Source organism: Toxotes jaculatrix, chromosome 6, assembly GCF_017976425.1.
Source record: "Toxotes jaculatrix isolate fToxJac2 chromosome 6, fToxJac2.pri, whole genome shotgun sequence".
In the NCBI taxonomy this organism is placed as follows: Eukaryota; Metazoa; Chordata; class Actinopteri; family Toxotidae; genus Toxotes; species Toxotes jaculatrix.
This window is the reverse complement of record NC_054399.1, coordinates 4,314,017-4,328,519: the sequence shown is the minus strand read 5'-3', so window position 1 is coordinate 4,328,519 and position 14,503 is coordinate 4,314,017. Positions and strand designations below refer to the sequence as shown.

General features: G+C 42.3%; 2 protein-coding genes across 4 annotated transcripts in view; one reads left to right on the top strand and one right to left on the bottom strand.

The window, feature by feature from the left end:
- Positions 1 to 729: 729 nt before the first annotated feature.
- On the bottom strand, positions 730 to 3,091 carry bloc1s2 (biogenesis of lysosomal organelles complex-1, subunit 2). Its single transcript, XM_041039527.1, has 5 exons — positions 2,909 to 3,091; positions 2,564 to 2,680; positions 2,317 to 2,436; positions 2,078 to 2,182; positions 730 to 1,569 (listed from the first exon to the last, which is right to left on the bottom strand). The coding sequence occupies exons 1-5, from the start codon at positions 3,072 to 3,074 to the stop codon at positions 1,538 to 1,540; spliced, it is 540 nt and encodes a 179-aa protein (XP_040895461.1). The 5' UTR covers positions 3,075 to 3,091; the 3' UTR covers positions 730 to 1,537.
- A 1,110-nt stretch (positions 3,092 to 4,201) lies between these two features.
- The window catches only part of usp24 (ubiquitin specific peptidase 24), a 29,764-nt gene continuing 19,462 nt past the window's right edge, over positions 4,202 to 14,503 (top strand). For 2 of the 3 annotated variants that reach the window (XM_041039801.1, XM_041039800.1), the window contains exons 1-16: positions 4,202 to 4,594; positions 8,130 to 8,298; positions 8,533 to 8,600; positions 8,708 to 8,851; positions 9,291 to 9,416; positions 9,794 to 9,829; positions 9,951 to 10,016; positions 11,146 to 11,211; positions 11,501 to 11,575; positions 11,935 to 12,093; positions 12,192 to 12,306; positions 12,475 to 12,578; positions 12,809 to 12,916; positions 12,997 to 13,092; positions 13,259 to 13,420; positions 14,008 to 14,100. In XM_041039801.1, the coding sequence (XP_040895735.1) occupies positions 4,316 to 4,594; positions 8,130 to 8,298; positions 8,533 to 8,600; positions 8,708 to 8,851; positions 9,291 to 9,416; positions 9,794 to 9,829; positions 9,951 to 10,016; positions 11,146 to 11,211; positions 11,501 to 11,575; positions 11,935 to 12,093; positions 12,192 to 12,306; positions 12,475 to 12,578; positions 12,809 to 12,916; positions 12,997 to 13,092; positions 13,259 to 13,420; positions 14,008 to 14,100 (1,866 nt within the window). In that variant the 5' untranslated portion in view covers positions 4,202 to 4,315. The remainder of the gene's footprint in view (positions 4,595 to 8,129; positions 8,299 to 8,532; positions 8,601 to 8,707; positions 8,852 to 9,290; positions 9,417 to 9,793; positions 9,830 to 9,950; positions 10,017 to 11,145; positions 11,212 to 11,500; positions 11,576 to 11,934; positions 12,094 to 12,191; positions 12,307 to 12,474; positions 12,579 to 12,808; positions 12,917 to 12,996; positions 13,093 to 13,258; positions 13,421 to 14,007; positions 14,101 to 14,503) is intronic. The other variant, XM_041039802.1, reaches the window with a different exon arrangement.

Genomic DNA, 14,503 nt, shown 5'->3' with positions numbered 1-14,503 from the left:
TTAGTATGTTACCTTCTCCTCCATGCCTGACTGCCTCCTGGCTCTCACATTTAGCGTTTAGAAAACAACCCAAAATCATTTAATAGACCTGATTTTAGAGCCTTTGGGAGGGGAGCTGAATTTATACCCCAGGGCCCTGGAAAAAGGAAGGGAAACGGAGAGATGGAAGGATCACAGTGCAACAGTAAATAATGTTACAGTATGAATAATGAGCTCCCTCTGTGCCAGGGCCTCAACTGGACTAATGACAGAGACCTGTTTTAGATTAGGTCTCCCACAAGCGTATGCACGCACACACGTACACATGTGCGTGAACCAACACACAAAAATCCACACACACTCAGGAGAGCGGTCCTATCAGCCTTGATAAGCTGTTGCCCATGGCAAAAAGAGCTCTGGGTTCTGCTCTGGGACAGCCAATATAAAGGAGGAAACAAAGGGGGCAGAGGGCAGCACACACATCTTTAGTCACCCATTAACCTTTTCCTTTGAATTGTCATGTACAGTATGTGTCATCTGTTTCCCCACTGTTGGTCTCAATCTCACCGGAGCTTTTCCCTCTTCTAAGAAACCTGAAACTCAAACCTCCTTCAGCAGTCGGCCAGGTTTTCCAAAGATATACAATATTTAATACATCAACTATGCATCGATTCAAGTCCTTATCATGGTGCAGGTCTGCCATCTGCTGACGGCAGTAGGTACATTTAATAAGGAAGAAATCAGCCAATGTTGTGCACATTTTATTTATTTAAAAAGGATCCAGTTTTCAGTGTCAGTATCTCTAAATACACATAAAACAATAGTTCACTCATATCAAATGTCTTTTTAAATTACATTAAAGCTAGTGTGATTTTTCAGTTGCTCTCTACACAGTAGCTAATAAACTCTCAATAACTCTAACAGAATGTGGTTCTGTTCACACTGCCCAGGCAAGTAAATCTGTAACAATACAGGATGTAACCTCCCAATGTAGATTTCAGGATATTATTACCAAGACAAAGTCTTCTGCTCAGGAGATTGGCTGCCTTGAGTGATCGGAGTAAGGGGGCTGGCACATTATTAAAATCAAATTTATGAACATGCCTAACATTAATTAGCCTATCTAAACATGACATAAGTGACTTTATATTCTCCACTGGTACAAGTACCTGCCAGTCTTAGTTTAGCATTAGATTAGTACATTGTGATTCCACCAATCAATTGGGATACACTGGTCGTTAGGCAGATTTCTTTAGCATAAAGTGTATCTGCAAAAAAACATGGATATACACGGTATAATCTTGGCTGCAGGACAGCTGCCAAAAACAATGATACTGGAGTTAAATCTAAGCCAAGCACTGCAGAAATTATTCATGTGCCTTCAGCTGCTTCCTTCTTGGTAGATTCTAGGTGTCAGAGTGGCTCCGTCTGTTTGTTGTTTCAGTCTCAGTCTCACATCCTGCCCACAGCTCCTGGTTCCGCTGGCATGGAAAGACCAAGGCAGGGTGAAAGAAGGTGAGAAGGCTCCATAACTTTCCGTCTGCCTCTTCTTCTCCCCTCATCGCTTCTCCAGTTTTTTGAATCTGGCCTCTGTAAAGATGCAGACAGTCAGGGACTTGATTACTCTATAGCTAATGGCCCAAATGCAACATGATCAGGTAACGCTTGGCTGTCTTTGTAGGCTGTAATATATAAATAATTAGATAGGGATTTATCTGTGGCATCACAGCACCATCTGCTGGTGGACTTCATTATGGCTTGCAATATGATATGATGGATGTGGCTGAACTATTATTGGATTGGGCATCACATACCAGAATAGACAGCCAGCACATAAATAAAGAGATCTCAGTGTTCTAAGTGTCATGCAGGGAGTGTGCTCTCAATCACACAGGAAGACAAGATGTTCAGCAAGCGTAGTAAATTAAAGGAATCACATTGTTTAATTTCACAAAAACAGCTATTGATTAGTTAATAAGAATGATATTTAATTTCCACTTATACCATTCAATGTTGAACTTAAATGGGATCAGTCTCATTAATTATACTGCAAATAAACATTGCAAAGTTCTGCACTTCTGTACATTAAATGTCTTACCCAGCTTCTTGGAGTATGCGTCCAGTTTGTAAGCTGCTTGTTCAAGTGCAGACACTTGCTCCTCTATCTGATTTATTTGGTCCAAGTAGGGCTGTAGGCTAGCATCTAAAGCAAAAACACACCCCCTTTAGGAGTTAATGACACAGTAGCAGGAATAACCTATGAACTAGGAATACAAGGAAGTATTTAATGATTGTGTTTTTCTGGGTTTATGTGCTGATTCAGAATATTTCGCTCACACTTGTTGTTGAGGTCCTGCAGGTTTCGGCTGATATTGATGCTAATGTCCTTCATTTCCATGTACTTCAGACTGGTTAGCTTGTTCATGTTCTCCAACAGACGGTAATCCTCACAGGTGGCTGAAAAGTTGAGGAGATGGGGAGAAAATACATGAGCGTAAGAAACTACTCCATTATACTGTAGCTGTTTCTGTGTCTGTGGAAAATGAAAAGGAGAGAAGTGTAAAGGAAAAAAAAAAAGATAGACCTGTGAGTTCTCCTTGCAGGAAGATGGCCATCTTTTCAAACATATCCGTGCACAGCTCGTTGATATCGGGCTCTGCAGGCTCCACAGCCTCCTCTGCTGTCTCCACACCGCCATCACCTGAACACAAACATAAGGAGCAGGATAAATGCAACACAGAACGCAGCTTGTCAGTCCAGTTCAAACACTACATAACCACAGCAAAAGATAACAAAGCCACATTTCAGAAAAACAGAAAATTAATGAAGCCGGCATTCAATGTGACCTACGCTTTAAAGAAAAATGAACTGATTGCTGTGTTCTATTAGCATCAGAAAGCTACGGAAGCTGCAAGGAGACATGACTCACTGTTGGTGTGGGGCTTTTTGGGAGCGGCCGCCGGGCTGTCCGCTGCAACCTCCGGGCCCTCTGCGTGACTGCTGGTGCCTGCAGCCGGGTTCGGAGTCGCTGAATGGACCGCTGGTGTCCTGGAGATGCTGTCCATGGCACTGGCGTCGTCTCCAGTTGCAGCCATTTTGTTCCTGTTTTGACTTTCCCTTGTCACATGAGCTGAGTGTTCACGTGACATTCGCCCGCCACCACGGACAACCTCCCTACTCGCGCGCATTGCCACGCCCTTATATGTTGTCTGAGGTTGTAACGTGCAGCATCTTAACTTTATGCTTTGTAATTACTGTCGATATTATTTAGAAAAGGCTAAGTCAATAACATGAACATGTAAAGGTTCAGTCCCTAATAGAATTTAAATTACATTATAATTCGTTGCATTTCTCAGCCAGTTGTTGTTTTTTACAGATATCACTCTAAATTTATTATTATTATTATTATTAGTAGTAGTAGTAGTAGTAACTACATTAGTTCATTGTTAATGTATCATACAAATTATTATTGTTCCGCAATAACAATAAGTACATCGTATTTGATAAGTGATCCATGTTAACTTTTACAACTTTTACTTTTGGCATTCATCAGAGTTCTGTCTTCCTAACTATAGCCTATTATAATTTTACAGTCGATAAGTATAAGCAATTTCAATGCAAGAACGGCACCGATTACCCCTACTCAAATCAGTGCGATACTCATCTGATCTGAAAGAACAGGGGGTGGATTGTAGCTACAGTAGATTAATGCAATACAGAATATCCACCAGTTACTGTACTGACACTTATGGACACAAGTGGTTTTACCAGCATATATTTTTGAGTGACTTTGGCCCGACAGAGTGAATAGAGGGAGATCCATTTCTTGGATGTTTTCCCCCCACCATTAGGGAAGCCAATTTCCACCAGGGTAATTAATAAATAAATAAAATAAAATAAATAAATAAGAAAAAAAGAAAGAAAGAAAGATTAAGACATTATAAAAAATGCTCATCGTTACTCACAAATTTGGAGATTACATAATTTAGATTTATTTGCTCGATGACTTTTCATCTGCTTTTCTTCTTTCCCCCAAATAGGCTTCCCGACATCATTAATGTTCATGAGAAAGTGAAAACGATAATGCTGTTAAATAGTAATTAACCTTAGAAATGATTACAACGTCTAGGACTTTTCCACTGTGCGCGCTCCCGCGATGAGCATGCGGTTCTTGGCAGGCAGAACTCGGCATAACACCTGTGTCGGCGCTGTTGTGGGGGAAGCCAGATCGTGACAGGCTAGCAGCAGCGGACTGTAAACATGGCGGCGTGCACAGCTACAGGGCTGTGCCGAACACCCCGTTACTATTAGTCTGAGAGACGGAGACACCCCGAAAATGGAGACCGAAGAGGAGCAGCACATAACGACGCTCCTCTGCATGGGTTTCCCAGACCCCGACGTGATACGGAAAGCGCTCCGGCTGGCAAAGAACGACATCAACGAGGCAGTGGCGCTCTTGACCAACGAAAGCCCCGGACTCGGGTATGGATATGAGCCGATGGAGAGTGGGCCTGCCCCCGGCTTGGGCTCGAGTGGAGACGGGGAAAATAGCGGGCGGACTGGGACTGGAGGGTTTGATCCCCCGCCGGCATACCACGATGTGGTGGATAGCGAGGTAAGAGGAGGCATCAGTTGGGGGAGCGAGGGAGGAAAAAATGGCTTTCTGCAACTTACTGGGAGAGACTGGGCTCGCCCATTTAACTAGCTAAACTTAGCAGCCGAAGCCGAGCCCAACGTGAGCTGTCAAAGCAGGGGGTGAAATACTCTTCAGTCCTATGAGATAAGGTATGTCACTGGCTCATTGTGACTGGAGAATTTTATGTTAACATGAAACCGAGCTACCTAAATAATGGCGCTAAATAGCATTTCTAAACTTGCAAGCTAACCTAGCTAGCTAGTAGCTGGCTAGCTAGCGTCAGTGGAGAGTTGAACCCGCCAGTAACTGGACCAGGAGGAGCAGCACAGAGGTATCACTCTGGAGAACTGCAGTCGCAGATTTTAACTGGGTATACCCTGGCAGTGATAATCAGTTGTGTGAGTTAGCCCGTGGACATTTGGCTGTGAATCTGTTCAGCCTGCTTTGCATAGGCTAGCTAACATTAGCTAGCAGGTTGGCTGACAGCGTCAACCGTGCTCAAACCATGCCGAGATTGCAGTCCACTCGAACCGATTTCGCAACTTCTTTGGCATACATGGCCATTTTGATCGGTCTTCTGTCCACACTCTCAGCTGTCAAAGTGCCAGGCTCTTGTGTCTTTGAGTGATTACTTGTACTGAGCGTGACCCTCGTTTTTGATGCTTCTAGGCCAGTCACCGGTTCTTTGACAGCCATTTGACACTTGTCAGTAATTTACCTGCAGATCCTATCACCTCGTTTTGCTTTACTGAGTTTATGTGGTGTTGTAACCGTAAACTCCACTGGCTGCTCGTAAATACCTGTATACAGAAGACATGGCAGGATTGCTTTGACTGGCACTTTGAGGAGCTCGAGGCTGTTTGCCTTCAGCAACTTAACCTCAAACCTGTTGCTTTCTTAAATCTCAAAAAAAAAAAAAAAAACCTTAGAGGTGCTGTCAGGTGGGTCAAAAAGGCAGTTTTTCCTTGCCACTGTCGCCTCAAGTGCTTGCTCTGGGGTCAGGCCCTGGGTCTCTGTAAAGCGCCTTGAGACAGTTTTGATTGAGGAAGGTAGTATATAAATAAAATTGAACTGAATTGAAAATGACAGCAAAGCTCTTTTAGAAAGTCACAAGGCATTTGTAAGTTTATTGATTCAGACTTTTCAACCCCTTGCTGTATCTCTTTGATAGTGATGCTTGAGCTGCTGTGATCAGTGCTGTGTGTGGCTCTGCAGAACAGGTACAAAGAAACTACTCTGGACCCAATACCTGTTTGCCGTTTCCCTTACATCTCCTTTCTCTGCTCTCTCATCATCGCTGTCACTGTTTGATACAGGCTGTTTTAGTATGCGTAGTATAAACAACTATTTACAGGGCATTTACAGTGGGAGAATTCAGAAATTAGCACAAACTTGCAGGTCAGTGTAAATGATAACCCTATTTTGGAAAATATGCTAATAACAGTGTTGTTTTTAACTACTCACTCACTCTCTCTGTTCATTAAGTGTCTCTAAGCACTGTCAAAGTTATTTTTTTTCTGCATGTTTACATGCTAAGGAAGTCTAATTTGAACCGCTTTTCCATCTAGACCAACCTGTCAAATGAATAATTTACGCAAGTGTTAGCCCTTAGTGTAATGGCTTTGTCCTCTCATGCACATTTTTGAAAGTTTCACTTTCACATGACATTCTAAGTTTTGAAATGCGCTGTCCATGAATGAACTCCAAAGATGAAAGTGCTTTATTTCCTTCTTTCTGTCTGCTGTATTTGTGCTCATGAGGCATGTCACAGGTCTTGGCCTCATGTCATGGTCCTAAATATAGCTCTGTAGTCTCCCTGATACACACAAACACATTGCAGTTTGTGCAGGGTTCCCGGGAGGGTTGCGGGGAGCATAGTAACAGAGTGGCACTGAATTACCTCACGGTCCTGCGCAACCATATACATGCATATTGTGCCTTTGAGACTTGAACCTTTCCCCAGAAGTCTTGAGCAGAGAGCTTTGCAGCTTATCTGCATGTTTGTTTTAATTTCTGATGGTGATTGATTCTGTATATTGTAAAAGAAAGTAAGTTTCCTTTTTTACTTTATGCTGCTATTCATATTTAAATCAAAGGATTACATTTTTACACTAACGTTAACTTATAACTCAGCCAGCAATGGCATGTTTCTTCCTGGTTACTCTTTGAATATAGCGTTTTCTAAGAGTGGGGTTAGGTTAGTCTCTCTCTCTCTCTCTCTCTCTCTCTCTCTCTCTCTCTCTCTCTCTCTCTCTCTCTCTCTCTGTCTTTCTCTTTCTCGCTCTCCCTCTGTTTCCTTCCTCTCATCCATCTATCTGTCATTTCTAATTTTCTTAGAAAGGGAAGGAATGAAATATGATGCTTCACTGTTGCTTTCTCCTCTCCTTCCCTCCCTACTGTTCTCCTCTACTTAATGTCCAGTACATCAATTTATATTGTATATCTATCAGTATGCAGCTCAGTAAAACATGGACTGAACACACTGACCATTGTGTATGCTAATATGTGGAGATAAATTCAAAAAAAGTAAGACTTGACCTAACTGTACTTTGCTTTATTAGTATTTATTCTGCATAGTGCCCCCCAGGCAAAATGGGTTGTAGTAGTTTTGGTGATTGATAATGTAGTGAAAGCTAAATCCCAGGGCTCAGTCAAAGTTAAAGATGCTTTTTCATTCAAGACAGCAGGTAAAGCATCCATAGAGTATTATGCTTGGTTAAATAGCACAATTACAGTGCAAACATATATCTTTATTTGCTTTCAAACATGACATGCTTTAGTGTGCTGAGAAATATCCACTGGGCCGCACTGTTTCAGAGGAGGGAGTTCTGCAGTTTGATCATGAATATTCAGTTGACTTCATGAATACGTAAGCAACTTTATCATGTAAATAATTCAAAAATCCTTTGTCTGCTGTTGCTTTCACTACTCATACTCACAGACGTTACTGCCACTGGCCATTTTGTTTTGTCATAGCGGCAGAATGCCGAGCCTGGACTTGGCATTTTGAGCCGTAAACGCACAAGGTATGAAAGCTGACTTTGAGTCAGTTGAATTTTAACTTGCTTTTCATAACCCACTCAGATATGCAGAAAAACATGTCATCGCGGGTACCGTCATATCAGACAGCACATGGTAGTCACATGGTAGCGTGTTCATTACTCTTGACTTAAGCTCTCACGCCCTGTCATACACACTGCAACCCTTTTGACAAAGTACTTGAAAACAGGCACCTGCCCGAATTTGTTCTGAAAGCTGCTTGAGAGAAAATAATGCGGAGATGAAGGGCAGATTGTACACACTTTGCAAATGACTGCTATCGCTCTTCTCCCAGAGGGAAGACACGGATCAAGAATCATCCCGTCTGACTTTATCATTGCTGGAGGCCATTTGGATTATCCTAGAATGGCACAGAGGACAGTTGCGGTGTCATTATAAAACAATGAGATCAGCTGTGTGAGATAAAGTCACCCACGGTATCAGACTGTAATTTTGTCACGTTTGTGTGTTACAGAGGAGCAATGATGAGAATGGGAACTGCTCTGGGGGAAGTATGGAGTTCCCCACCACCAACCTGTATGAGCTGGAGAGTCGAGTCTTTACTGATCACTGGTCAATACCTTACAAGAGAGAGGAGTCCCTGGGCAAGTGCCTCATTGCGTCCACCTGCCTCGCCAGGCACGGTAAGATTGTGTTCCAGTCTTTGTTTTTTTAGGTCTGCAATAAACTAAATGCTCTCCATCTGCGTTTCTGTGTGGGAGGCATGTTTTGTTTGGCCAGTCGGGCGTTTTTCACATGTTGTTATTTTGAACACTTGTGTTACATGGCTCAATCTGTATCTATTTCATCACAGCCAACTTTTTTCCAAGTTTAGATGTGGTTTAAATATGTGATTCCAGCATCTCCCTCTCTGTCAGGTCTCGCGGATGCTGATGAGAACTGCAAGCGGTTTATGGATCGCTGCATGCCGGAGGCCTTTAAAAAGGTGAGCAGTAAAGAAACAGAGCTCTAAGTGACTGTGTAGTACTTGATTAATTAACATTTATTTTCACTAACTTGCCTCCCGTTTGTCCATTTGCTCACTGTCCCCAGTTGCTGACAAGCAGTGCAGTACACAAATGGGGCACAGAGATTCACGAGGGGATCTACAACATGCTTATGTTGCTGGTGGAGCTGGTAGCAGAGAGGGTGAAGCAAGATCCCGTACCTGTAAACCTGATGGGAGTCCTGACTATGGTGTGTTCTCTCTCACTCCGTCTCTCTTAATATTTGTCTTTTGATGCCTTTCTACTATCTTTTGTTTTGTTTTTGTAAATATTTTAACTTATAAGTGACTAAATTGTCATTGAAAACAGTAGAACACCTGGGAAACTAATAATCAAGCAATCTCTTAATTATTTCAGCCAAATTTTATTGATAAATAAGTTATTGATTATATTATGTCAGTCGATCAATTAAAGAGATCACTTCAATTGTGCTTTCTCATTGCATCGGTACTAAATTAGATCATAGTCAGTGACAGTAAAGCTCCTCGTTACTTCTCAGCCATTCACTTTGTTTTTGTAATCATACCAAGAGAGAGATGTGACGCATGTGATAAACACATGTGACACAATGTGTTTGAAATGTGTCTTAGGCGTGTATTTATGCTTTGTATCTTTGTTGTTTTGTCCAGGCCTTCAACCCTGATAATGAGTACCATTTTAAGAATCGGATGAAGGCCTGCCAGAGGAACTGGGCTGAAGTTTTTGGAGAAGAGGCCAACATGTTTGCTGTCTCTCCCAGCAACACCTATCAGAAAGTAAGGGACTCCCCTCTCGTCTGGACTCACCCTTTACTATCATCATTGTGACGTGTTATTAGAGTATGTGTGTTTATCCAGTTTATCCAGATGAACTTGCAAGTATGTAAAGCTGTGCTGGTATTTATATACACACATCCTTATTAGCCTTTGTTTACGATTCATAGTCATGACAGACACATGAGTTCTTCAGCCCTGGTGTTGCGTAACTGAGCCACAGGGGCTCAGCAGAACATGTGTGACTGACACACAACAGCTGTCAGAAAACTGAAAATGTGTGTGTGTGTGTGTGTATGCATGTGTGTATGCGTGTGTGTAGTCTCTATTTCAAATTCATTGCTGAATAAACCCACTGAAAACATAATTATCTGTTTCAGGAGCCTCATGGTTGGCTGGTTGATTTGGTGAATCGAGTGAGTAACAAGCAGTCACCCAGATATCAGATCCATAATATGCATTATTTCACACTTGTACCAGTTTTGGCTCATATGTGTATGTTTTATTTTTGTTTGTTTGTTTGTTTATTTTTTTAAGTTTGGCGAGTTGGGAGGATTCACTGCCATCCAGACCAAGCTCAACACTGAGGAAATTGAGATTGCTGTAAGACTGATTTTCGTTACCTCCTTGTCTTTTTGCCTTCTTTACAAACAGCCTGATATATCTAAAGAGTGGTGAAATACTTCCCACCCTGGTGATGGGTTGAGAGAGGGACTGTCGACAGACTTTTGACACAGCATATACAGGCAAAAGGTCACCATGTTTACCCCCACTGCTCTCAGCTGCAGGGTGCTGAATGTCTCTCTCTTTCCCCTTCTCAGATATACTCACTTACACACAAACACACTCTGATCCTGCCGCTGTGTGACGGTTGAAATGCTCTGTTGTGTTGTGTGTTCTGAGGCATCCTTGTGCTGATGCTTCCTTCTGGGAACCTGGCCGGAAACACAGCAGTGGCGTAGCCATTGATTCAGTGTGTGTGTGCACACACGCTCCCTCTAATTAGCATATTAATAAGGTAGAGACTAGTTGTGGACCACTGTTGTGGTCTTCAGTTGCAGTGGGAGCTCAGTAGATTGTGTAAGCTGTCAGATACTAACATGCTCCAGGCACAGGACAGAGAGACTGTGAAAGTGAAAGAAAAAAAAGATAATGGGAGGAGTGCTCTCTCCTCTACTAAGTCCCAGGGGTGACTCATTCGCCTGCTTTGAGCAGGAAGTCAAGTGCAAGGGTTGGGATTTATAGAGTGAATAAAGGAGGAAGGTGAAGGAGCTGCTCTGAGGGGGCCCAGAGGCAGAGATGGAAGATAGTCAGAAAAAAATAAGACAGGAACATGGGGACCGTTCACTAAGCTCCTGTGATTTAGCACTGAATGACAAATGACAGCTGGGCTCCAGTGCTGGAAACTCACCCACACATCTGGTTACACTCCCTCCCTTTTACTCACAGGCACACATACAATAGTGAAAACACAGTATCAGTTTTAACACAGCGTGGTTTCACATTTACATTTTGATCTAAAAACTGCGGTAGAATGTTTTTATTGTGTATGTTTTCTTTCCTGAGTCGTTCTCTTAACTATGCAAGACAGATTATGTTGACACCCACAAAAACGGCAAGGTGGAATAAACAATTCTTACGATAGCTAGTCATGCTACTACTAATAAGTTTATTTCCTTTTTGGTTTGTGTCACAGCTGAATTATTCTGTCTGTCTCCATCTGCCCACACAGTGTGTATCAGCTCTGGTTCAGCCTCTTGGGGTTTGTGCAGAATACCTAAACTCCAGCCTTGTCCAGGTGAGCTTTCTTATCTGCTCACACACACACTTAGTTGTACCCTATTTGATTTTCTGTTCTTCCTTTGTTAGACTGTAATTGTATGTCTGCAGACTCTATAAGTGTGTATTTTTTTTCTATCTGACCTGTTGCACTGTTAAAATGATCAGTGTTGTTCGTTAATATGACCCTCGTGCTCCGTTCTGATTTATAGTTTATTTTTTATTCGCTATATCCTCCTGTTGTTTTGCTGCTGCAGTGGCCCATTTTCCCCACAGGGATCAACAAAGTTTCATATTGTTTTTCCTAGCCCATGCTTGATCCAGTCATCCACAAGATGATCACTTATGTACAGAACCTGGAGGAAAAGGATCTTAAGGACAAGGTTGGTTTTGCGTAATTGTCACCCTGCTTTTAGGCTTTTACTTATTTCATTGAAAAAAGGCACAGATCAAGTGGACAGTATGAATCTTCCACTCTTTCCACAGTTTTACAAGATGGACGGGGTTAGCTAGTTGCCCCAAATTACATTTGATCAGACAAATTTATGTATTTGTCTGTTTTTTGTTTATTTGTTTGTTTTCACATATATTCAACAAAAGATATTTGAACAGCTCACAGAGGGACACAGGAGTAGAACTTGAACAAAAGTATTTTTTATTTTATTGTGTCTTATAGAACTTGTTTTTGTTGATTGTGAAGAAGTTATCGCTTAGTCATTCTTTGTTTGTCTTGTAACTCTAGCGTCTGGTAAGCATCCCAGACCTGCTGTCGGCCATCAAGCTGTTGTGTATGAGGTTCCAGAGGGAACTGGTTGCCGTGGTGGATGATCTGAGGCTAGACACGCTGCTGCGTATGCTCAAAACCCCCCACTTCTCCACCAAGATGAATTCACTCAAAGAGGTCAGCTCTGTCAACGTTTTTTTTTTTTTTTTTTACTCCAGGCGCTTCAATCAGTTTTTGATCTCATCTCACAGTTTTTATACCCATTTGTCTTTCAGGTGACAAAGTTAATAGAAGAGAGCACGGTGTCTAAGACTGTGAAAAACGCCATTGACACAGATAAACTTCTAGACTGGCTCGTAGAGAATTCAGTCCTGTCAATAGCACTGGAGGGTAAGGAAATACATATGCCTGGACAGACTATCACTTATTTTTTATTTACATAAAAATATTAGAATAAAAAAATATAATATATGTAATAATAATTAAATAAATATACTTTTTTTTTGGTCCAAGGTTTGCTGTATTCACTGTGGTGCATTAAATGTTTCTCTGTACCAGGTAACATTGATCAGGCTCAGTACTGTGAGAGGATTAAGGGAATCATTGAGCTGCTTGGGAGCAAACTGTCACTGGACGAACTCTCTAAGATCTGGAGAATACAGGTCAGCACCAGTGAACACATCACAGTAACTCTGCACCTGTGTTATTATTATGTTTTCATTAAGCACATTTGACAGGTTTGTCTGTTTATTTGTTAAAAAAAAAAAACAGTGAAATGAATTGTCTGTATTCACATGTACGCACATATCTGTGAGAGTGTGGCAAATGCCAAAGATCACAAATGTCTCCCCTGCTTCACTGGATGTGTTGATTCTTGTGTTGGCGTTTTCAGGCGGGCCAGTCATCAACTGTGATAGAAAACATTCATACAATCATCGCTGCTGCTGCTGTGAAGTTCAGCTTTGATCAACTCACCCACCTCTTTGTGCTCATACAGAAGGTCAGTGCTACGGAGGAAAAATAAACCTGTGTGTGTGTGTGTCCACAGTGTTAATAATTATGTGTTTGGATGTAATTTAGAGCTGGGAGGTTGAGAGCGACCGTGTGAGGCAGAAGCTGCTCAGTCTGATCGGGAGGATCGGCAGAGAAGCTCGCTCTGAAACCACAACTGGAAAGGTATGTTGGTGCATCTGCCATTCTGTCAAGGCTGAGGACATGCAGAAGTAATACAGAAAAATAGATGAGAATATCTGTAGTACGTTAGGTTTCATTATTAAACTGTTGCCTTGAGTCTGAAGCATCTCGTGTTTGTTTGTTTGTTGGTTTGTTTGTGTCCGTTCAGGTGCTGGAGGTGCTGTGGGAGTTGGCTCATCTCCCCACCCTGCCTACCAGTCTAGTTCAGCAGGCGCTGGAGGAGCACCTGGGAATCCTGAGCGATGCCTATGCTGTCAAGGAGACCGTGAAGCGCAGTTACATCATTAAATGTATTGAGGACATTAAGAAGGTGAGACAGACCTGAACCAGATGCTCAGTTTTATCTGTGTTGATGTTGGGCTAGAATAAAATTTCATTAGTGTTTCACTGGGCCACTGCTCAAAAAGTCGAGAATATTTATTGTATATTTTGCAATCACATAGGAAAACAGGGACTGTTTACTGTGCAGCTCAAAACTGCAGCTCAACAAGTTTAAAGCACGTGCTTTGTTGGGCCTCTACATTTGTCTTCCTGCTGTGACAGTTTTGGTCTAAAGTTAGCATGTCCTTGTTAGTTCAGTTTGTTTACCTCTGTCATCGGAGTGTGCCCCCCAGTCCAACATCCTTGGAACAGCGGTGGGGTTACGGATTTGGGGCCATCCTCTGGCCCCCTTTTCACACAACTGATGTCTGTCTGTCAGGAGTTAATAATATGTTTAATTTTATTCTTTGAAAGCCAAGAAAAAGTTCTGATCTCCTCTCTTGGCTGATCGAGTCCATCCTGCCTTATCTGCCATGAAAAATGCCTGTGTGTTTGACTTTAGCCACACATACTGAACTAAATATGCCTCTCAGCCTCACAATCTGTCCCCACCTCAAATACGATGTATGTCTCTAGACTTACACTCAGGAGGACAATAAAGGCAGCGACACTCAAAGCTCATTTCTTACTGGCACTTGGGGCAAGAAGAAAGCTAACTCTTTGGCCAAAGTAAGAGAAGAAGCCCATTCAGTTTATCACTCTGCTGAGCAATCTGTATCCAATCTCGCTGCTTCATGCCTGCCAGCCAATTGTGGAGGAGGGCTTGACCACGAAGGGGTTTCATTGGTCACAGGTTGATAATTTCACACTTGATTGTGACATGAGGTAGTTTAACCAGGTGTATGTTAATCTTCTGCTTTGGCACTGACTAATGATTCACACAGTGGTGTTGATCTTGTCCTGGGTGAGAGCTGGCTGAATGAAACGAGTGATTTAGCTGCTGGATGAGTGCTCTGCTTTGGTGGAAGTGCTAGCACTGTGACTGAAGCAAAGAGGAATCTAATCAGAGCCATGGATATCAAAGTTTTACAAAGGAAGCACGTGTTTGATTTTCGATCTACGCAGTTGTACA